General features: G+C 35.2%; 1 protein-coding gene across 1 annotated transcript; it reads right to left on the reverse strand.

The window, feature by feature from the left end:
* Positions 1-5,971: 5,971 nt before the first annotated feature.
* On the reverse strand, positions 5,972-23,708 carry LOC123559667 (sodium/potassium-transporting ATPase subunit alpha-like). Its single transcript, XM_053552503.1, has 21 exons — positions 23,575-23,708; positions 23,328-23,443; positions 21,235-21,411; positions 20,765-20,968; positions 20,312-20,425; positions 19,976-20,110; positions 19,477-19,594; positions 19,010-19,278; positions 18,511-18,709; positions 15,822-15,933; positions 15,397-15,529; positions 14,856-15,048; positions 14,347-14,522; positions 13,846-13,982; positions 13,310-13,527; positions 11,127-11,478; positions 10,419-10,593; positions 10,028-10,158; positions 9,653-9,754; positions 8,856-8,993; positions 5,972-8,476 (listed from the first exon to the last, which is right to left on the reverse strand). The coding sequence occupies exons 2-20, from the start codon at positions 23,358-23,360 to the stop codon at positions 8,873-8,875; spliced, it is 3,099 nt and encodes a 1,032-aa protein (XP_053408478.1). The 5' UTR covers positions 23,361-23,443; positions 23,575-23,708; the 3' UTR covers positions 5,972-8,476; positions 8,856-8,872.
* Between the last annotated feature and the right edge of the window lie 818 nt (positions 23,709-24,526).

The following is a 24,526-nucleotide window of genomic DNA, read 5'->3' on the forward strand; positions in this document are numbered from 1 at the left end:
ATTCATTCCCGGTGTTACGTCAAAATAGGTTGTTGTGTTCGAAAGCGCGAATTGATTATTAAAGCTATAATTATCGTCATTTAATTTGGTCGAAACAGGGTTAATATAATAAATAAATAATATTAACAAGAGGGTCATTGACCCTAAAGCGTTCACCTGTGTACAAGGCTTCAAGTGTGTTTGTATAAATACAGAGTTAGGTTTCTTCTATGTTAGCCTATATTATATAAATGTCACACACACTTTTGAACCTAGGGCAATAATTTGAACAATTATGGTAGACATTACAAATCTGATATCAAGGCTCTAGTTATTATTGATTCAGAGAAGAAAAGTGTCCACGCCCCCTGGCAGCCATGTTTTTTGATGAATCGGAATAATTTGAACAATCTTGGTAGAGGGTCACACAAGAACCATTTGTGTAAAATTATTTTAAAATCTGGCTTGCAGTTTCAAACAAGAAGATTTTTAAAGTTTCCACTATATACATCTGGCTTGCAGTTTCAAACAAGAAGATTTTTAAAGTTTCCACTATATACATATAGGGATAAGTGACCATGCCCTCTGGCGACCATGTTTTTCGACGAATCAAAATAATTTGAACAATCCTGGTAGAGGGTCACACAAGGACCATTTGTGTAAAATTATTCTAAAATCAGGCTGGCAGTTTCACACAAGAAGATTTTTAGATTTTCCACTATATACATATAGGGAAAAATGGCCATGCCCTCTAGCGGCCATGTTTTTTGACGAATCAAAATAATTTGAACAGTCTTGATAGAGGGTCACATAAGGATCATTTTTGTAAAATTATTTTAAAATCGGGCTAGCAGTTTCACACAAGAAGAGTTTTAAGTTTCCACTATATACATATAAAGAAAAGTGACCACGCCCTTTGGCGGCCATATTTTTGATGAATCAAAATAATTTGAACAATCTTGGTAGAGGGTCACGCAAGGACCATTTGTGTAAAATTATTCTAAAATCGGGCCAGCAGTTTCACACAAGAAGATTTTTAAAGTTTCCACTATATACATATAGGGAAAAGTGACCACGCCCTCTGGCGGCCATGTATTTTTACGAATCGGTATAATTTGAACAATCTTGGTAGAGGGTGACATAAGGACCATTTGTGTGAAATTATTTCAAAATCAGACCATCGGTTTAGGAGAAGATGTTGTTTGAAGATTTTTTTCTATTTTTAGCTCTGGCAGCCCCTATGTGCAACCAAGCGAAACCGTTTGAACAACTTTGGTAGAGGACCATACAAGGAACATCCATGCCAAGTTTCATCATAATCCATTCAGTGGTTATGGAGGAGATGTCGTTTAAACAGAAATGTTGACGACGGACGGACGACTTAACGGACGGACGCACGCATGCACGCACGACGGACACATCGTGATCACAATTGCTCACCATGAGTACTTTGTGCTCAGCTGAGCTAAAAAATTTTGCACACAAAACATTTTGCCTGTGTTAGATCTACAAATCTCCTCATGGCCATTAGTGAGTGGGTTATAGCTAATATGGAAGACTGCAGATGTGAGGTCGACATACAAAAAGGGCAACTGGTCAATCCCAGCTTATTATAGACCTATCCCTAGGCAAAACCCGCACACTGTCTCCTCATCTGAAAATTTTAGCTCACACCTCTAATGGTTCCGTTTGACTGATTTTAGGGGCCACCAGTGCTAAAAACTATGAAAAAAAAACTTTCGATTTCGTTTTCTGATGAACAACTTGATTGATTATGACTAAACCTGGTATGTATCACCCTTGTAAGGTCCTTTCTCAAATTTATTCTTGAAAACGGTTTCACTTGAGTGATTCCAGAGGCCGCTAGAGCTAAAAATAAAAACATTCATTTCTTATAAATAGCATGAATGATCATCACCAAACCTGGTCTGGTCTGGAGCATACTTGTAAGGTTCTATCTTAAGTTTGTTCAAATAGTTCCAGTTGACTGACAATAGAAGCAGTCAGAGCTAAAAATAGACATGATGGCCCGATATCGCTCACATGAGTTTAATTGCTTGTTTGAACAAATTTCTTTGCTAAAGCTTCAAAAACAAAAACAAAAATAGGTGAGAAGGTCATGGTAAAGATTCTTCAAGATAAGTACTGAAATCTGTTAAAAAAATATACAGATCTCTTTGCTGTAGCTTCAAAAACAAGAAAGTAGGTCAGGGCTAAGAACATTAAAGATGAGTATTGAAATCTTTAACGAAAGTTACTGACGTGGTTCAAATTTCTACGCTGTTATGATCGGTGTGCAAAACTGTACAAGTCATCCAAATTTCAAGGCTGTATCTTAAAACACAAGAAAGTAGGTCAGTAGGTCAAGGTCACAGTCAAGTGACTCCTAATTACTTGGAGTCATCAGGTAATTATAATTAAACAATCTAGGAAATATGATCAGATATTTTTTAAAGTATTCTTTCCTATATAACTCATATACAAGTGACCCCCGGGGCGGGGCCTCTTTTCACCCCAGGAGCATGATTTGAACAATCTTGTTAGAGAACCACTAGGCAATGCTACAAACCAAATATCAAAGGCTTTAGCCTTGAACTTTCAGACAAGATTTTTTCCCCTATATAAGTCTATATAAAACGTGGGATCCCCGGGGAAGGGGCTCTTTTCACCCCAGGTGCATAATTTGAACCATTATGGTAGAGGACCATTAGGCATTATATCACACCAAATATCAAAAGCCTTGGCCTTGCAGTTTCAGGCACGAAGTTTTTTAAAGTTTTTTCCTATATAAGTCTATGTAAAACTTGGGACCCCCTGGTTGGGGCCTCTTTTCACCTCAGGGGCATAATTTGAATAATCTTGGTAAAGGACTACTAGGCAATGCAGCATACCAAATATCAAAAGCCTAAGGCTTTGGAGTATCAGAACAGAAGATTTTTTTAAAGTTTTTTTCCTATATAAGTCTATGTAAATCTTGGGACACCTGGGGTGGGACCTCTTTTCACCCCAGTGTTATAATTTGAATAAATTTGGTAGAGGACCATAAAGCAATGCTACATACCAAATATCAAAGGCCGAGGTCGTGTGGTTTCAGACAAGAAGATTTTTGAAGTTTTTTTTCTGTACAAGTCTATATAAAATTGGGACTCCCGGGGCTGGGCCTCTTTTCACCCCAGGGTAATAATTTGGACAACCTTGGTAGATGTCCACCAGGCAATGCTACGTACCAAATATCAAAGGCCTATGTCTTGTGGTTTAAGACAAGAAGATCTTAATTTTTTTTCCTATACAAAATTAGGTCTCTAGAGTGTTAACAAGCTTTACCTTTGATTTGACCTGGTGACCTATTTTTTTACCCAACCTGACCCAGATTGAAGATCTTCAAGATTAACATTCTGACCAAGTTTCATTAAAGTGAACTATTAGTATAAACTTGATAGATGTCCAGACCAGCATGGTACTGACCAAGTTTGGTGTAATTCTTACCAGCAGTTTCACAGGAGAAGTGTTTAAGACACAAGAGGGTCATTTACCCTTTACCTGTGTAAAAGGCTTCATGTGTGTTTGTATAATGTAATGGTACGATTATATTCAAAGTTTCTTTTATATTAGCCTATATAATCTACATGGCCCGTTTTGAATACGAGTTGGAGTTTTCTTACACTACAGACTCAAGTCTTGACAACAATTTAAACAATTACAGTAGAGAGCTAAACCCCGATATCACATGCCAAATATCAAAGCGCTGGACTCGAGAGAAGATTTTCAAAAGTTTCTTATAAACTAGCGTATAGTATATATATTTACACGTCACACTCTGGCGTCGCTATTTCTCACCTTTGGGCAACAAGGCAGTCTGAAAGACAGCTAAATCCCCCGCCACTGCTATGGATAGTGAAAGGGTAAACCTTTGATTTTAGCTGTGACCTTGACCTTGAACTGACATGACTGACTCATGAATTCTGCACAACGTCTTGATGAGGTATAGAGCGGACACGAAATGGAGGGCTCAAACCTTTAACCTTCAGTTGTGACCTTGACCTTGAGCCGACATGGCTGACTCATAAGTTCTGCACATTACCTTGATGAGGTGATCATTTGACCCAAGTTTTATAAAATTCCTTCAAGGGGTTTAAGAGATATAGAGCGTACACAAAATGGAAGGCTCAAACCTTTGACCTTGAGTTGTGACCTTGACCTTGACCCAGCGCAGTTGGAACATGGGTTCTGCATATCGCATTGGTGAGTTTAACATTTGTTGATAATATAATGGAAATATGTCAAGGGGTTCAAAAGATATGGACCGGACACGAAATATCACCCCATGACCTTTGATCCCCAAGTGTGACCTTGACCTTGACCCAGCACAGTTGGAATATGGGTTCTGCACATCGCCTTGGTGAGTTTAACATTTGTTGTTAATATAATGGAAATATGTCAATGGGTTCAAAAGATATGGACCGGACACGATTTTGTTACGGACGAAAGGACGGACGCAGACCATTCCTATAATCCCTCCGCCACGGCGGGGGATTATAATTTGATTAGTTACGGTCGAGAGTCAGATCCTGGTCTCATGTTCACTAAACATTTTTCGATCTGAACTGAGTTTGAGTTTGAAATTCTAATGTCAATTTTACTAAAAACTTCAATGTTAAATTCCAACGGAGACTGACCATCAATACCGAATAGCTACTTGAAAGTAGTTATTAACTTAAAAATTACTTTTAAACATGCTATTTAGATATAAAGGACAAATAAAGTTTCATTATTAAACTCTGCTGTGACTGAAAATGTTTTGTGAACACAGGGCCAGGTATCAGAAGCCAAATACATGTATTAAGGCACTAGACATTATGGCTTCAGAGAAATTTTTTAATCTTTTGATGGCTGAAAACCTATTTTTAACCATAATGACCCTTATGTTCAAAGAAGCGGAACCATTTAAACAAATCTGAAAGAGGGCCACCCAGAAATCATTTGTGCAGTTTCATCAAAATCCATTTATATTTTTCGAGATGTTATTTACAGAAATTGTTGACGATGGACAGCAGACACCAACGGCTGTTTTTTGACGAAACAATATAATTTGTACTATCTTTGTAAATGGTCACCCAAAAAATATTTGTGTAAAATTGTTTTAAAATCGGTTCTTTTGTTTCTGACAAGAAGTTTAAAATTTCCATTTTATACATGGTGAAAAAGTGACAAGTCCCCCTGGAGGCCATGCTTTTTGACAAATCGGAATAATTTGAAATATCTTGGTAGGTTACATCACGACCATTTGTGCGAAAATATTACAAAATCAGACAAGCGGTTTAGGAGAGGTCACATGATGACTTTTAGCTCTGGCAGCCCCTATGTGCAACCAAGCTGAACCGTTTGAACAACCAAGGAACATTCAGGCTAAGTTTCATCATAATCAATTCAGTGGTTTGGAGAGGACGGATGGACAGAGCATGATCACAATAGCTCACCATGAACTTTGTGCTCAGGTGAGCTAAAAATGTTAACACAAGACAATGGAAGCCGGACCAAAACCTCTCCCTGAACAATACAGCAATTGCAAACAAGCCAAGGCCTTCTATTCATATCTCATCCATAAACGAATTTATCTGTTCACGGTCGTACTACGTGATCACATTCTGAATAACCGTTCTAAAGATAGTTTAGAAAGTGCTAGAGGAGTAACCCTGATTAGATGCGACATTTTTTGAAAACTCAAAACTTACTGTCCAATTTAATTTGATTAATCAACTTGACAGAGACCTTTGAAGCCTTACATTTCATTATGTGAAGAAATAGGCACAATCAACATGTTTAAATATTATAGCATTTTTATACATAAAGGGGAAACTTTTGAGCCTCTGGTCCAAGACAACCTAAAATCAAAATTCAATTTGACTAAGGTGTAACAATGACATCGGATAGATAACGGACATCAAACATCAGCTTGAGCAGGTACCCTAAAACAAAATCAATAACATTCAAGTGACTTCTAAAAATTTATTTTAAATCATACATGTGTATTAACCAATACAAAATAATATACATGTTACCACTGTTTTCGACAAATATTTATGATGTTTTATACATGTATTGTTCGGAAATGTGTTACCATATTTTTGTTAAATACTTTACTGACTACTATAGCTACACAATTACAAAGTGTGACAAAAATACAGCCCAACAGATTCTGGTACATCAAAAACATTACCACAAGACTGACTAACGACCACGATCTAAAATAGACAGAAACCCAAGGAAAAACAGAGACTAGTTGATCTATAAATGGACAGCAATCCCTGGAAAATATGAACACTTTATTACAACTGACTTGTTAAAGTTAGTACTGTTCATCTGTTTTTGTAGTTTACCTAGAGGGTGGTATCTAAACATTTGACTAGGGTCATGTAAAAAATGTACAAGAATTCATCAAGCTGAAGATTAATCTACTTAAGTGAGGTAGTCAAATAGAAACATGGCCAGATTGTAGTACGTGTTTGTGAAAAATTGCTGTTGTGGTATACTATAGCAGCCAAGAAATAGGTGACAAACGTTTTCAATGATGTTGGTTTTCAACTGAAAGTTTCACAAGTGTGAAGTTTTACACTCAATCTGTGCCTTGGTTCTATTTTCCTGTGTTGGAATGTTCTGGGAAAGACAAGAATGACCAAACAATGTGTTCTGCAATAAAATGTCCATAACATTTTTTCTAATAGAAGCAGGGGTGCTGTATTGCTCTTGTGTATAAACTTTAACAATTAAAAAAATCTTTTTTTAAGACATCATCTGTTTCCAGATTATATATTCTAAATCTATCTAAAGTGCAAGCAGGGCTATTATGACCATTCCAACAAAAATATTAAAATACAAACTTGTATAAATCATAGTAAAAATGATAAAACAATAAAATCAGAAAAAAATGCACCATTTAGTTCAAGGACTGAGAGATAATTTACTTGATTATAAATGTTTACTTGAGATATCGAATATTTAACACATTACATACAGAGGCTATGTCTAGATGAATTGTTTCCAGGGCTTACCTACCATTTTTATAGTTTAACTAAGGTTCATTTTATTTTGAAACCAAATCTGTGTGTAAAAATTTTTTTGTTTTCTGCATGAACAAGATTACTACAAGGTAGTGCCCAGAAAAATATCCATTTCTTAGCTAACCTAAAATGGTAGTAAACACATCCCTAAATCTAAGACTTTCAACAGATCTACTCTAAGGGTAACATTTAAACTGTACAAATTAAGAGATAAACGTAAGAGAGCTAGAAAAATTTGAGCGATGAGAAAAATATGGAAATATAATAACAAGTTTCACAATGGTTGAAATAACAAATTCATTAAAACAAGCTTTGTGTAATGTTCCCATTCTGAGCCAAGTCACATGACATGATAGGCTTTCACAGGATTTCCGAGTGCAAGAAAAACCAGAAAAGGTGACCAGTCAAGTTTTTTGGAATCATTCCTATTGCTATTAAATGGAACAAGCTGACTGGATTGGTTTCTCATTATTGTCAGAAATCCTGCGTCGTAAACTGTCAGTTATCACAGTATAGAACACTTCTCCATGGTTCTTGGCTTTCAACTCCGGAGGGGCAATTACTCTTTAGACAATTAAAAATTTTACAAAAAATTAACATCCAGATTCTCTCCCCTTACAACAATCTCAAACAGGACGGCTCCCCTTGTACATTCCCGACCCAAAACATCTCCACAAGCAGTGTAATGCTGGAGTTAGCATTCAGCCAGCAAATACAGGGTATGAGATTCGATATGTTTACTCAGCTGTCGACAGCTTCCTACCAAATGTCTCTTGCAGAGATTGTGTACTGACAAATACTACAGTGAACTTTGCTAGTGTACTACGATGTTAAATGTACACAATGACAGATGTACAGAGGATGGAATAAGCACATCTAACGATTTGCTGGTGTTACTGCAAATCTATTGGACTCACAAATGGTTGCTGATGTTACTGCAACATGACCAACAGGGTTGGTGATTAATATAGACACATGGACTCACAGATATAAACAAAGTTACTCTAAAATTCTGTCAATACATCAATCCTAAAGAAACATTTCTTTTGAAAAAGAACGTTCATTTGCAAAAATCTCGACAAACTACATAAAAATTGCACTCTTCTCCATTTACACGTATTAAGACATCTGTTAACAAAAAACAATCTTATAAAATTTCCTTATAAAATCATAATATAAATTTGCATTTCTTATATCAATGTTATACTCCAGTACTGTTCACAAGCTGCATGCCCCATAAATCCTTATTGTCTGTGTTGAAGTTAAAAATCTACAAAAAGCTCTTTTATATACAACAAATAATAATGTGTTGGACAATTTTGTGTCTATTTCACAACAAAATCCTGGAATATCTTATGAACACAACACGAAGGTTATTCCTTGAATCCAGTTCTTTTTGTTGCTGCTTTGTCTTGTTCATTATTTTCATTGTGATAAAACTGAAAAAGAAACATGAAAATGTTGTAATAAAGCATACAGTTTTACCTAACTGTTATCATTCTATCTTTAGCTGGCATAACAGTGCAGACGAGCAGTCATTAAAATCAATTTTCATCATGCTTCGAGAGAATCAGTATCAATATCTGCAACACAGACACATTCCCAAAGGAATTTTTTATATCCTGGCATTTAATTAGTTGTACATTTCCCACCAACTGTCTGTTCCAAGTTCATGCTAGAACAGTTCCAAGGTCGCACTGGAACAGGTGCACACTAGAACAGAGGGGATCATTTTCCTAGATTTCTGAGTCATATTTAGTATTCATCATAGTACTTTTCTAAAATGCAAGACAACATACACAATGGGAGGAAACTTACCTATACACAGACAAGCATCAATAATAGGTTTCTTTTTCCACCCAGCCTCCTGGCCTATTTCTGAGTATCAATTTTCTACATTCATCATAGATAAAGATGGCCAAACTAAATGGCAATGCTGGGAACCACCAAGTTGCTCTGTAAAACATAATTCAAATTTTAACTTTCTCCGATCACAATGTTTTTTGTTTGCATAGTCTAGAAAATGGTTCAACACATTTAAGTGCATCATTTAGAAATGGAAACAAACCCCTTTTCAAACATAATACCAAAATAACCCAGATGTGAACAATGGACAACTGAGAACAAGAAATGCATAGTACAAGCAAGAACGAAGGAAAACTAGTAAAACAAAATTCAATTTTATATTCATGATGAGAAACAGTTTGAAACCTGTGACAGTCAATCCCTTAAGAATAAATCCCAACCAACATACAAAACAAATTAAGTTCCCACATATCCCATCTTCCGAGATAAAATCCAAGAATTAATATCCCCATGAAATAACCATTTCGGGCAAACCATCAAAACTTCCTGCTCACAAAATTCAAAGACTTCACAGACTTTGCCTTTTCTTTTATTTGCAGATAATTTTTTTATGTCTTAAGTTTTCATGGTATCGACATTCAGAAACTTAGTCCAATTTTGATTTAAATTGCAAATAGTAACGCCTGCACACAAGGGCTTCTTTCACAGGTAACAATATAACGAGAACGAAGTACAATTGTTGGAATCACCAATAGCGACCTAAATGGATGGGTTATAGTATTTACTTAACAAGGCTAACATATATATACCTGAGGTTCTGCATTCTAAGACCATTCTCAAGACCTGGACAGTATGTGAGGAAAGCTGCCAGAGCCGTCTCAAAGAACAGACCAAATGTCAGATGATGGTTCCTGAAAAGTTACAAGAGGAAAAAATGTTAACTGTATTTTTCTCATGTCACAATTACATTTCTGTTGCCTATTATAAGCATAACAACAGTAAAAGGAAACACTTTGTATGAAAATGAAATATGAGTTTATAACTCTTAACAACACATGTTCAAAGCTTAGGGTTTTATCTCTTGATAAATTCAGTCATTCAAAACCTGAATTACTATAGAAAACCCTTCTTCTTTTCTTGTAACAAACACATTTCTCATAAAGTCATTAACTTTCTCTACTTACTTCATTCCTTGCTGGAAGAGGGACAACTTCCTTGTCTTACAAATGATCAAATCAGCCCACTGTACAATCACAATAGACACAAAGAAAGATGTGTGACAAGTGTACTCCAAACGCTTTCTCTGGGCATAAGTCTGAAAAATACATACACATGGTTTGAAACCTATGAAAAAAAAATCAATTTAATACGAAACTGTTTAAATTCTAAACACCACTAAATTAAGTTTTTAATACTAAATGGCACACAGACCAATTTTTTATATGCTTTCGTAAGTAAATGATACTCTGTTATTTACGGTACATGTATTTCCACCCCTTCTCATTTTAACAAAACCTCCTTTTTATCCATTCTAAGAAATTTCAATTAAGATTAACAATGGCTGTTAAAACATACCCATTCTTGTCCATATGAATCCTGAACATCATTGACACCTCGGGAATCCCACTGTTCACGGAGACCAAGCAATCTGGATGCCCAGAAGCCATTTTCTCCCATAATAACAAAATACACAAAGAAACCAGCTGATGCCTGGATCATACCGATCTGTCCGTATGCCATACTGATCAATCTGTATGGGAGAATACAAGTTTCAAAGTGAAATACATGTAAAACAAATTGTAGAGTACTTCCACACACTCTTGTACTGACTTGATTTACACAAAATTTTCGTCACCTCAACGCAACAAAGTTGTATCTTATTATAAATTTATAATAAGATACGACTTTATAATAAGATACGACTTTGTTGCGTTGAGGTGACGATTAATGCTCATTTGAATTTGACATATATTCAGTCTTAATTTTCTGAAGTTTGTCTAAATAATATAATAGCAGTTTTAAAAGCTTCAAGTGGCTTTAAACTTTATACTTATTTAGAACTGAAAATGAGATGGTTGTTTACTTTAAATACTGTTTGGACAGTACCAGACCAACTTGTGCTTCAATTTTTATACTTCTTCAGCATAAATGACCTAATCTGCTGTTAAAGAAGGTACCTTTTTAGCTGGAGAATAGAGTTTTGTTTCAACTTATCTAGCTCAAAAATAGCTGACAAACAGTTGTCCAAGTACTACACTATTCCAGTATTCAACAAATACATACCTTTCGTTCACAAGTTTGTCGTGGAGTGGGTCACGTGGTAAACGTTTCATGATGTCGTTTTCTGCCGATTCGTAAGCCAGGGAGATAGCCGGTACCATGTCAGTTCCCAAATCGATACACAAGATAGTGATTGTTCCAAGTGGGAGTGGAATGTCAAGAAGAATGAACAACAAGAATGGTGAAATTTCTGGAATGTTGGATGTCAGGGTGTAGGCAATGGACTTCTTCAAGTTGTCAAAGATGAGACGGCCTTCCTCAACACCAGTTACAATAGAGGCAAAGTTGTCATCAAGCAAGATCATGTCAGCCGCCTGTTTACTCACATCACTACCAGCAATACCCATAGCAACACCTGTAATATACAAGTTTACTTCTAAATTTTATGTTTTCTGGGAAAAAAATGGTAAAACACACATTTTTTCATCATTTTTTCCCCTTTTCACTATTTGTGTATTTAAATAACTACAAATACACGTTCTAATTTACTCTCTCCTTACCACTGAGAAATCATTACAAAAAAAAAGCCAAATTGCCTTTCTTTAAGATTTCCTCCACCATGAAAACAATCTGGCGCAACAGAATTGAAAACAAACAAGAGGACCATGATGGTCCTGGATCGCTCACCTCTTCCCACATGACCCAGTTTTGAGTATGACATCGTTTTGACCAACTTTCATGAAGATCCCATGAAAAATGTGACCTCTAGAGTGGTCACAAGGTTTTTCTATTTTTAGACCTACTGACCTAGTTTTTGACCGCACGTGACCCAGTTTCGAACTTGACCTAGATATCATCAAGATGAACATTCTGACCAACTTTCATGAAGATCCCATGAAAAATGTGACCTCTAGAGTGGTCACAAGGTTTTTCTATTTTTAGACCTACTGACCTAGTTTTTGAAGGCACGTAACCCAGTGCTCTTGACCTAGATATCATCAAGATGAACATTCTGACCATTTTTCATGAAGATCCCATGAAAAATGTGACCTCTAGAGTGGTCACAAGGTTTTTCTATTTTTAGACCTACTGACCTAGTTTTTGACTGCACGTCACCCAGTTTCGAACTTGACCTAGATATCATCAAGATGAACATTCTGACCAACTTTCATGAAGATCCCATGAAAAATGTGACCTCTAGAGTGGTCACAAGGTTTTTCTATTTTTAGACCTACTGACCTAGTTTTTGACCGCACGTGACCCAGTTTCGAACTTGACCTAGATATCATCAAGATGAACATTCTGACCAACTTTCATGAAGATCCCATGAAAAATGTGACCTCTAGAGTGGTCACAAGGTTTTTGTATTTTTAGACCTACTGACCTAGTTTCTGAAGGCACGTGACCCAGTTTCGAACTTGACCTAGATATCATCAAGATGAACATTCTGACCAACTTTCATGAAGATCACATGAAAAATGTGACCTCTAGAGTGGTCACAAGGTTTTTCTATTTTTAGACCTACTGACCTAGTTTTTGACTCCACGTGACCCAGTTTCGAACTTGACCTAGATATCATCAAGATGAACATTCTGACCAACTTTCATGAAGATCCCATGAAAAATGTGACCTCTAGAGTGGTCACAAGGTTTTTCTATTTTTAGACCTACTGACCTAGTTTTTGAAGGCACGTGACCCAGTTTCGAACTTGACCTAGATATCATCAAGATGAACATTCTGACCAACTTTCATGAAGATCCCATGAAAAATGTGACCTCTAGAGTGGTCACAAGGTTTTTCTATTTTTAGACCTACTGACCTAGTTTTTGACTTCACGTGACCCAGTTTCGAACTTGATCTAGATATCATCAAGATGAACATTCTGACCAACTTTCATGAAGATCACATGAAAAATGTGACCTCTAGAGTGGTCACAAGGTTTTTCTATTTTTAGACCTACTGACCTAGTTTTTGACCGCACGTGACCCAGTTTCGAACTTGACCTAGATATCATCAAGATGAACATTCTGACCAATTTTCATAAAGATCCCATGAAAAATGTGACCTCTAGAGTGGTCACAAGCAAAAAGTTTACGGACGCACGGACGGACGGACGACGGACACTGCGCGATCACAAAAGCTCACCTTGTCACTTTGTGACAGGTGAGCTAAAAATGCATATGTACAAAGAACAGGTTCATCTTCATATGTCTACTAACATTAAATGAATTCAAGTACAATCTTACCAATATCAGCTTTCTTCAGAGCAGGAGAGTCATTGACACCATCACCAGTTACAGCCACAATAGCTCCTTGTCTCTGGCAACCCTCTACGATGATGAGTTTCTGCTGGGGTGAGGTACGGGCAAACACAATTTCGGCGTGGTTGTTCAGAATCTCGTCAATCTGGAATGGGGTCATGTCTCTCAGGTCACTTCCGTGGACTACGCAAGCCTTAGCTTCACTGAAAGTAAGAACACTCTGTGTTATCAGAAAGAGGTATTGCAATAACTTGATTTTTTCTTTTAAGGTAATTTTCAGACTACTTTTCTTCAGTGTATTAGTTCAACCAATATTTCATTTTTATTTTTTTTGCCCTAAAAAGATCTGACAACCTATCAAAACATCCCATTTACAAAACCAAACTTTGTATCTGGAAAAAATACCAAATCTAAGTATTTCAGTCACTCGGATGATAGTTCACTGAGCAGTAAACGGACCTATTTTCCATATAAGTAATGTGTGCTTAAATGCAATAATTAACCACTCAAGTGTTACTTACGATGGGTCAACTTCCTCTGGCGGGATTCCTCTTTCAGCAGCGATATCCTCAACTGTCTTGCTTCCTTCAGAGATGATACCGACACCCTTAGCGATGGCCTTGGCAGTAATTGGATGATCACCAGTAACCATAATAACCTGAAATATATCACAGAAATTAAAACACATTGCTTTAAGCAAGCGATATTTAGTCCTGTGATGTGCATAAATGCGTACATGTAAATATTACAGTTTGTTAAGTGTATGAACAAAACTGAGGCGATGTCTTGTACAAGGCTTTTGTTAATCTATCATGAAATCACCTAACATGCTTCAAAACCATCTCTTATTCAAATCTTGTACAATTAATCAGTTAATGTACTTATTTACATTAAACTTTCTATGCTTACCAAATTATACTGATATTTCACTTCTAGTACTTGGTTCTTTCTAATATGCCATCAAAAGTGCAAAGAGTAGCATTAATCATAAATAAAACAATTTCATAATTATCTTTTTATACCTTAATACCAGCACTTCTGCATTTTCCTACAGCATCAGGTACAGCAGCACGTGGGGGATCAATCATGGACATAAGACCAATAAATCTGAGACCTGTCAGGGGGAAATTCGGGTCATCACTGTCGTACTGGTAGCCTGGTGGATACTGGTCAATGGGCAATACGTAGTCACAGAATCCTATTGTGAACAGATAAGAGGCATGTTTTACACAAAGCCAAGCTGTTTTAACTGTTTGAACTACAACAATGAGGTTCATTAAAACAAATGATGATTAAAGCAAAATTTAGCAACAAGTAATAATTGAACTTTCTTTATTTTCCATTCTGTGGCTTTCATATACTTTTATTAAATAACTTTTCTGTTTATATCACTCCTTTTTGAGCCATCCATTCACTGAGGCTGCAATGACTTCTGTAATCCAAGTCCAGATGTTAAACTTACTGTTCCCTTGTATTTTATTCTCAAGTATATTTTTAGCAACAAAGTGTCATTCAAGAAGAAATATATTACCCAATACTCTCTCTCCAAGACCTCCGAGTTCCATGTATGCAACATTGAATGCGGCTCTGAACTGGTCGTCAATGGGGTACTCGTTTCCGTCCTTCAGGTAACTTGAGCATCTGTCAAGGATACGTTCTGGGGCTCCCTTCATTACCAAGATGCAGCGTGGGTCATTTGGATCTTCAGTCTCATGGACAGATACCTGAAAATAATGTCAATATTTAGCGATACTTTTGCCCCCAACTGAACTTAATTTTTCAAACAAAGACAAATTTGCAGCAAATCTTGTTACATACATATAGTAAATGAAAATTGATAATAAAAGGAAAGGTATGATTCTTGGCAACACTAGAAAGTGTTTTCAAAATTAATCAACATAAATTCTTGTAGTAATTTTGAGCAAAAGATTTACATAAAACTTAAAAAGTTTGCTACCATCACTACTCAATACCAGTCCTGTAACTTTTTGTGCTCCTTCAAGCATATATACAACACTTTCTACTGACTAGCCCCCTACATCACCAACATACAATTAACTGAAGATATTTACCTGATATTTGTTTGAGGAGTTGAATGGGATCTCACAGATCTTCTTGTTTCTGGCTCTGAACTGTGTAACATTTCCAATAGACAGCTCAACACATTTCAATAAAGCTGATTCTGAGGCATCACCATTGCATTCTCTGTCAAGTGTTACAAATGCTAAAATTAAGCCTAAATAAATAATCTTGCATAAATTTGTTAGATCTTAGAGACTAAAAGGGGCAAACTTATCACAGCATGAATGAAAAGAAGCAGGATTTCAGTAAGATTAAATAACAAAATGCATAGATCTAACAGAAATCCAGTCTAACATGGTTATACCGGCCACACTATGGATTGGAAACCGTTCAATTTTATGTTAAAAGACTAACATGATACAACATTAAAATCAGCATTAATACAAAAAAAAATGTTACAAAACTAATTTTGTACCTCTTAAGTACTGGTACTTCTTCTTGTCCACTCTTGAACTCAGCTCTGTTACACAACATACCACATCTGGACAGGGCTAACCATGAGGGGTCAGATCTGCTGTATGTAGAGTCTAAAATATTTTGAAAAAAATATAATATTTAGGACTTTAATTCATTCTGACAGAGTTACATTCTCTTAACTTCTAAAATGAATGTGGGGTTAACTTCAAAGCCTGAAAATAATCTGGGTGGCTTAAACACAGTTATTCCAGACATATGAAACTTTAATCTTACTCAATAAATCTAATGCCTTAAACCATGAATTCCCACTTGTATTAATGTCTGGACTATCTAACATTAATCTGTACACCATATATATGAATTTAAAATGACAGATCATCATACATTGCATAACTAGTCCAAGTTTAGACAAGTAATTTAACTAACAACATTTTACATAAAACAGTCATTGTTTTCTTTTTTGTAGTTTGCGAACAGACATCTCAAATGTTTTCTTCTCTTGAAACTTAAAAACTCCAAATCAAATGTGTAAGTGAGGAAATAAAAAGTGGCTTGTGAGAGGTTGGTGCAAGTATTAATTAATTTATCATATCAAGTGCTTAATTCGCGGAAGTACACGCCATAAATGAACAGTGCATTCAAGTGTTAAGTGATAAAATTTACTGAATAAGTCTCTTCAAGGAAGAATAATTCAATGAATCATGCAAATTACTGTATATTTTAATGTAAAGCAAACCACAAAGTTTAACCTTGTATAAATATGTATGAAGATTTCCAACATTACATTATATCATTCGAGCCAGAACCAACATTAACAATTTCATTTCTTTCAGCACATAAACTACGAAATCCAAATCATCCTACTATCTCTCTATTGAAAAAAAAAAACATGGTAGCACAGACTAAATATTGAGATCAATTCAAACACATACACACCTCATTTGTTTTAATAATCAGAATTCTTTCACGCTGCACATATCCTTAATACTAACTTGCCTTTTAAAGTGTTTCTTTTTTTCAAACTTATAATTATGTTCGTTCTTTGTATAAGATTTGTGGGCAACAAATCAATGAAAAAGCGAAAGACCTTGCTATCTTCTTTTTAACTATATGCTCCATTAATTCATCAATTACAATCTATGGGACAGTATTTATAAGCAAAATTCTTTATTACAAGATGTTATATCTGGATTCCCATTCTAAATTTGGAATTTTAGAATCCACGAAAAAACAGGAACAAAGCAAGATTTTGGAGTGTTCAATGATGAAGTGTTAGAAATGAGGGTTATATGATTGTGCTACGGATCCTTTTTTCCACAACAATCGTGAAATTTTGGTTTCTGTTATCTCACTATCATTACCTGGTTGTTCTTAACAGTTCAGAGAGCAAAAATTACAAAGTATAAACTTAGCAAAGTAATTTCAATGTCTAGATACATAGTTTTAAAAAAATCCCCAAAATTCAGTGCTTAGCTGGTTAAACTAGAGCTGCTTTTGAGAAAAGCGAATGTCTCCCACAACTGCCTAATCATCTAAATAGTATGTCAGTCTTTATATACTGTTTACTTAAAGCACATGCACATAAAGGACCCCAAAAGGAATCCTATACTACTAGAACGTATGCGCATTTTTGGCACCAAAAGGACCCATACACTACTTTTGAAAGTAGTAAAGCGGTCCTTTTGGTGTCAAAAATGCACAAGATATCAGAGCGTTTTTTGGTAATTCAAGGGCCATAATTTCCGAAGTGCCTGGGCCGACTTGGCTAGTTAGCGAACTTGGCCGAGCACTTATTTGCAAACACATTTTGTTCAAGTTTGGTGAAGATCGGATTAAGAAATGTTCGACTTAAAGTGCGGACAAGCTTTGTGACAAACAGACAGACACGCAGGAGTAAACCAATATGTTTTCCACACCACTGTGTGGTGGGAGTCGTAATTAATAACTAGTGTTGTCATCAAAAATTGCAGCATAATTGCTAAAAACAGCTGCTTTATTTGGCTCAGACCCTCTCCTTTTTTTCGACAAAAAAGCAAAAAAGTCACATCTTTTAACTATTAAGTGCTGAAAATATATTGGTAAAGTTTAGTTTTAGTACAGCCAAGTAAAAAAATATTTTCCATCGAACTGCAGCTACAGCTTTGAATTTAAATGACAATATTACTATATGCTAATGCAAATAAACCAGTGCCATTTTCTTAAAAGGTGATTCCATAAAAAGATATCAATACATCTGACATTTTTACATCAAAACAATTGTTCCTTACCCATCACTTTATGTATGTTACAAACAGATCAACAGTCGATTAATTGTGGTTTTCTTTATTATTTTATCGTAACAGTGAAAGAAATTTGAATAAGTTTTACTTCAATTATCTCAAATTTGTCACCATACTGCATATGTAAGTGCACCTTTACGTCAATAATCTTATCCACATTTTGCAATGCACTGACGATACAGTAAAGAAAGTAGAATTGATTTACTACATTGTTTAGTAAAATACAACATTTACATAAATGATATATCATCCAAAGTGAATGATAAAAAGAATTTACAAATTGTTACTCTAACCAATCATTAGATATATAGTACCTTTTTACCATGCAGAAAAGGTATAAATTTAAGACATTATAAATTCTCCAATTATTATATGAAGCCCGGGAATCATCTAAGTAAAATGACTTACTGGACTGGTCATCACTGGTATCGGCTTCGACAATTCTGCCATCAAACCACATGTGGGCAACTGTCATTCTGTTCTGGGTGAGGGTACCAGTCTTGTCAGAGCAGATGGTAGAGGTTGAACCAAGGGTTTCTACAGCTTCCAAGTTCTTTACAAGACAGTTCTTCTTGGCCATACGCTTGGCAGTTAGGGTCAAACACACCTATAAACAGTATGAACATTTTTTGCACCATTTGCCCTTTGTTACACTTTGATTAACCCTTTTTTACAATGTAAAGTCTGGTTAAAAATTTATCATAACCACATGTAAACAAGAATTTAACAGCCAAATGAAAAAGTTTCAGCATTTTCATTAAAAAATTGCGACAATTGACTGACAAATTGCAGGGCGGACAGACAATTTTATCAAATTAAGAAAATATTAGGAGGGAATCCAGTCTACTGATCTTGCAATTTTAAAGTGACCTCTTGACAAAAGTTTCCTTAAATAATGTAAACTTACAGTGACAGTGGCAAGAAGACCTTCAGGTACGTTAGCTACGATGATACCAATCAAGAAGATGACAGCATCAAGCCAGAAGTAACCCAGGATGAAAGCAATGATGAAGAAAGTCACTCCAAGGAACACAGCTACACCAGTAATGATATGGATGAAATGGGCAATTTCCTTTGCAATTGGGGTATCACCGACTTCCAAACCAGATGCGAGGTTGGCAATTCTTCCCATCACAGTTCTATCTCCCGTCTTGATAACAATACCACGGCAGGTACCTGTAAATTGAAATTTGAATAACTTAAGGGATAAGCAAAATCTTTCTTGATGGAAAAAACTATTATTCAAACCTATACCTTAAACATGAAAATCCTCATTACACTGCTTATGACATACTTCACAGAGTTAGCTGTAAAATCTGCTATAGAAAATGAAATACAGGTAAATTAAAATGAGAATTAAATGAAAACACTGACCTTCTACAGCATTTGTTGAGAAGAAAGCCAAGTTCTTAGTTTCCAGTGGGTTTTCATGTGTGAATTCTGCTGTTCTGGAGCATGGTTCAGATTCTCCGGTAAGTGACGAGTTGTCAACCTGAAGATAATTCATTCTATATGTTTTCAGTATGCAAAAAGTTCTGCAACAATTTTTGACGAAATAATCGAGTTCAATTAAGCAACCTTAATGACAAGTATATTTAACTTCTTTTTTTTTAAATGGCGGACAACTCTACCAATGCCACCTTAATTGATTCAAATTTGACTCTAATGCTACGCACAGAACCACATGATAAATTTGTCTGGTGGTCTGGTTTTCCCTGACTAAGTCACTCTTCTTCATGGTAAAACTACTTCTCTGTTAACAATTACTCTTCAAGTCATCAGGATTCTATCCAGTGAATACTTTGCTGAATAGCATAACACATCTCTTGCAACAGTGAACATTACTACCCTTCTTTGAAAGCCCTAACCCTACCTTGAAGCTGTGGCTAGAGATAACTCTGACATCAGCTGGTACTCTGTCTCCAAACTTTACATCCACAATATCACCTACAACCATTTCAGCTGCTTTTATGTCTTTCTTTACACCATTTCTTATAACGATTCCATACTGAAATGTATAACATACATTTAATATGGCAAACTTTTACAAGAGTGAAACTACTGCAAGTGTTCACTTTATGCCGTCATTTCTTAAAACTCAAAAATTGAAAAATATTACACCGTAATAAATTAATTATCAGTATGGTTATGTTAATTTAATGAGTATCATATTAAAATACTAGTGGGGCACATGTTCAAATCTTCCTACCTGAGGTACCATGTCTTTGAAGGAGTCCATAATCCTAGAACTTTTGGCTTCTTGATAATATGAGAAACAACCAGTCACAACCACCACACCAGTCAACACAATACCTAGATACAACTGAAAAACACAAATATGTATTGCAATAAAAATCATACTGAAAATAAAACATAAAATCTATTATAAATTTATACCACAACATTGGAATCGTCCTATGCAACCAAAATGATGCAAAGTTTAAATCTTATGATAAAATTGCCAAAAAAAATATGTTGAAACAATCTGACTACATACAGTATGATGTACTGTGATGTCACGTCTCATGCAGTCCTAGTTTATTCTTGAAAAAGCTTTCACATTTTTATCTATGATTAAGTATTTACTTATATGGTCCACCATCTTAGTTACTTGTTTTATCTACAATCTACAACTGGACTTCAATACTGAGTGATTACTCACGTTATCTCCTGGAACATCCTCCATCTGTGATGCCTGAATAGAGTAGGCAATGTAACACAAGATGGCTCCAATCCAAAGAAGTAGAGAGAAACCTCCAAATAGCTGCTTACAGAACTTCAGCCATTCTGGAGTTGTCTTTGGTGGAGTCAATTCATTTGGTCCGTCCCTTTCTAGTACCATTCTGGCGTGTTCTGGTGTCAAGCCCTGAATAATTTGGAACAATCAATTTTATTGAACCATTAATTTTGAAAATTTTTAAACAATTTTTTCTTTAAAGTTTCTAAGCTAGTTCACTTTATACAGACAGTGTAAGGAACTGGCTCATTAAGTTACGACTTTCAAGTAATATGGAAATCTACGCAGGTTTCTTTTGCTTTTTAATCCAAGGGTGCATTTTGCTATGCCACAAATTTTAGAGCTGCAAACATTCTTAAATCTGGAAATAATGGCTATTGCTGACCAAAACCTACCATGTTGGGGTCTGTGTTCAATCTACTGTAAAGTTCTGTAATAGGGATTTTATGCTCGTCCATGGTGAGCTCCTGTTTGAGCTCATCCATGTCGGCCTTCTTCCCCTTTTTGCCTTTCTTTTTACCCCCCTCATCTCCCGGTGTGACTGCATAACGGTAACTATCTTGTCGAGGTCCCTAAAAATATACACAATACAAATAAATACAAAATTAGAGATAATCAAGCTTCCCTTTTAAATACTGGGAAACCTGCACTTAAATATACTTTAAAGTTTAGCAGGATGTGAATATGCCAATACAGTGATTTGGGAAGGGCATTTAGAATTGGGAAAAATGTGTCATAAAATGCCTAAATTAGGAATTGTTGTCATATTTTTTTTATTAAAATGTCACATTAAAGAAAAAAAATGGTCATAAAATTTATCATTATAAATGCATCAAGTTAGCAAATGGTCTTGTGTTTAAAATGTTTAAGGTTTCACAGGCACACTACAGTGTTGTTTGAAAAAGTTGAAAAAGGTTAAAAAAATATAACATTGGGAATTTTAGCTGTGCATCTGGAAAAAACATACTATTTGCCATTGGGATTGGGGCCAAATTTCGGCCCCAAATTGGCCAGAATAAAACACTGCAATAAGAGATTTTAGTACAAAGCCTAAAATTTAGATTCTTTAATGATGCTGACTTTTCTCTCATTTTATGAGCACAATAATCAGACTTGCGGTACCCATTGTAAAAACAGACTTGAGATCAATGAGAATGAAATACCTCCACAATATATAGCTAACTCCATACTAAATCATCATTTGTTTACATTTGTTTTAAGCTTAATATTGTTTTCTGAGTTTAAATACATATATAGACTATATTGCATTCACATCAGAATGTGAAATTATATAATTTCTGAAACCCTGGCTGATAAAAATTATATAACAAATGTGAAATAATCTGGTTGTGTGTTTAAAATTTGTCCCATTTATTCCCCAAAGACAATCTGATAAAATAAAAAGATTTTATACAGATTGTTTCTAGGATTTGATTAATCATAATCTTTCACATAAATCCTTTTCAGGTACCATTTAATTATAATGACATATTTGTCCAGTATCCTGAACTTTACAATTCAACTACCCCAATTTACCCCAGCGTGTACCCCATTTGATAGGTACAATAAATTTCACCCTGTAAGGTCATTGATCCTTATCTCAAACATAAATAGCCCCAGGTGTCAAGAGTGTCTGTCACAAATGGCTTTGTGATGTAATTTGATGCAATTCTGCTGTCAGCTGCAGAAAAATGTTTAACCTTTCTTGCAACAATGTATGTAATGCAGGTAATAACAACAAAAAACCTTGAGAATATATCTATGAAAGAAACACTTTTGAAAATAAAATTGGTCTACAGCTAAATGCAATTCCAAATGATCATTCCATGCATCTCAGTAACACCAAGAAAATATTATGTTGACAATGCTGCATTTTTGAAATTATTTTATTGTCTTGCAGTGTTAAAATTCATAAAAAACAGAAACCCCTATAATGACCATGAAAGCTAAAATTCCCTCACAGGCCACTGTTTTTTTCAATTAAACAAAGATGAAACATAATATTTTGTTAAAATTCAAAATTAACATCAAACAAATACGCTGAAATAAAGTATATTGTAAAATGCTATCATATACTTTGATAGATACAGCGCAAGTAATTTTCCAAGAGATATTCGACCTTTCAATGTCAATGCAACCATGAATATTCAGTAGGCTAATAAAACCGGTGTTTTTGCTCAACTAAACGGAGTTACATGCCTATGCACGCATGAAATCTATAGCAATGTGTCATAGATGTTTCATCAAGAAAAATACAAACATTAGGATACAAGTACAAGTAGCAATTCAACATATAATATTAAAAAACCCAACTCATTAATTTCGGTCGGCGGCCATTTTTATCACGCGAAAGTCATCGGTTGGAAAATGCTCAGTATTAACCGAAAGAAAACCCATCTCAAAGTTATAAAACAATGCATTACAAATAAATATCACAATAGAAATTATCAGGAAAACTTATTTACAATAAAAAATTGTATTTTCTTACCTGTTGGGACGTTTTCACCTTGCTGGACGCCATGTTACACTCCAGCGATCAAGAAAAAGGTCGTGACGTAAAAGTTGTCTTCTAGCTAGCTGTCAATCTCCTGACGTCACAAGCACCTGACAATAAATTTATGGAAATTCACCGCTTAATATTGCAAACTGCTCTTTTATTTCACCTTAACTCCTTCAAATTTACAAATTTATGTCTTCCGTATGATAGAAAATCTAACAAAGATAAAAACAATTACCAAAATATTAGTTCCGCTCTCTCTCATATACCACGTGACCTTCGCAGCCGTTTAGTCCCTCCCCCAGTTACCGGTCCGATTTCGCAATGCACTCGGACGCGGCTTCAGCTAAAAGAAGGAAATTTCGAAATGCACCTCTCTTATAAAGTACGGACGTGACGTATGCATTACTTTCAAAATGTTTAAGGCTAATTAATAATGCCATTAAGGTGCACGGGCGTATACAAAAAAGGGGGGCTGCGGTGAGCAGATCATGCGCATATTGTGCGGATTAGAATGGTATTACGGCATCTTACATTTTGCACGGAAGTGTGAAAATTATAAATATTTTAACTGAATATTTCTTCAAAATCATTTGCAATACGTTTTGAATTCAATTAATGTTTTAAAATGTGCTGTATGAAAAATACATCTAAGATCTAAGTACACTGATAAATGACTGAATTTAATGATTAGAAAACAATAAACAAACAACATTTGTCTACCAGGACGTATTTAAATCGATATTTACGTCCTTGTATTGGTCATATTCTTGTTTTTTATTGATTAGTAAATTTTTTACGTAGCCTAATAAATGTGTTACTTTGTAAGCACCAGTTACATTGACGCGAATAGCTGACTTCCATATACAAAATCAAAATGTATATCATGAGAGAGCGTGCAGCGGGTTCAACCCTTCTAGATCAACGCATGATATGTCTAAAATCAGGAAATTTATTAAAAAAAATTATTAAAAAATTTTGATACAAACCGATTGTCTTTATCACACGTTATTCTATACAAACACTGTAATACAGTTAATATATTTTAGTAACATTATGTATCCGATTTATATACACAGTATGTATTTCAAAATGTGAATGTACATTTTATCTATACCATGCACTCATTGCATGATTGCGAAATAACTTTTGTTTTATCGAGTACATGCATGCATTAATGATTTCTACTG

The sequence above is a fragment of the Mercenaria mercenaria genome, chromosome 10 (genome assembly GCF_021730395.1).
Source record: "Mercenaria mercenaria strain notata chromosome 10, MADL_Memer_1, whole genome shotgun sequence".
Lineage (NCBI taxonomy): Eukaryota > Metazoa > Mollusca > Bivalvia > Venerida > Veneridae > Mercenaria > Mercenaria mercenaria.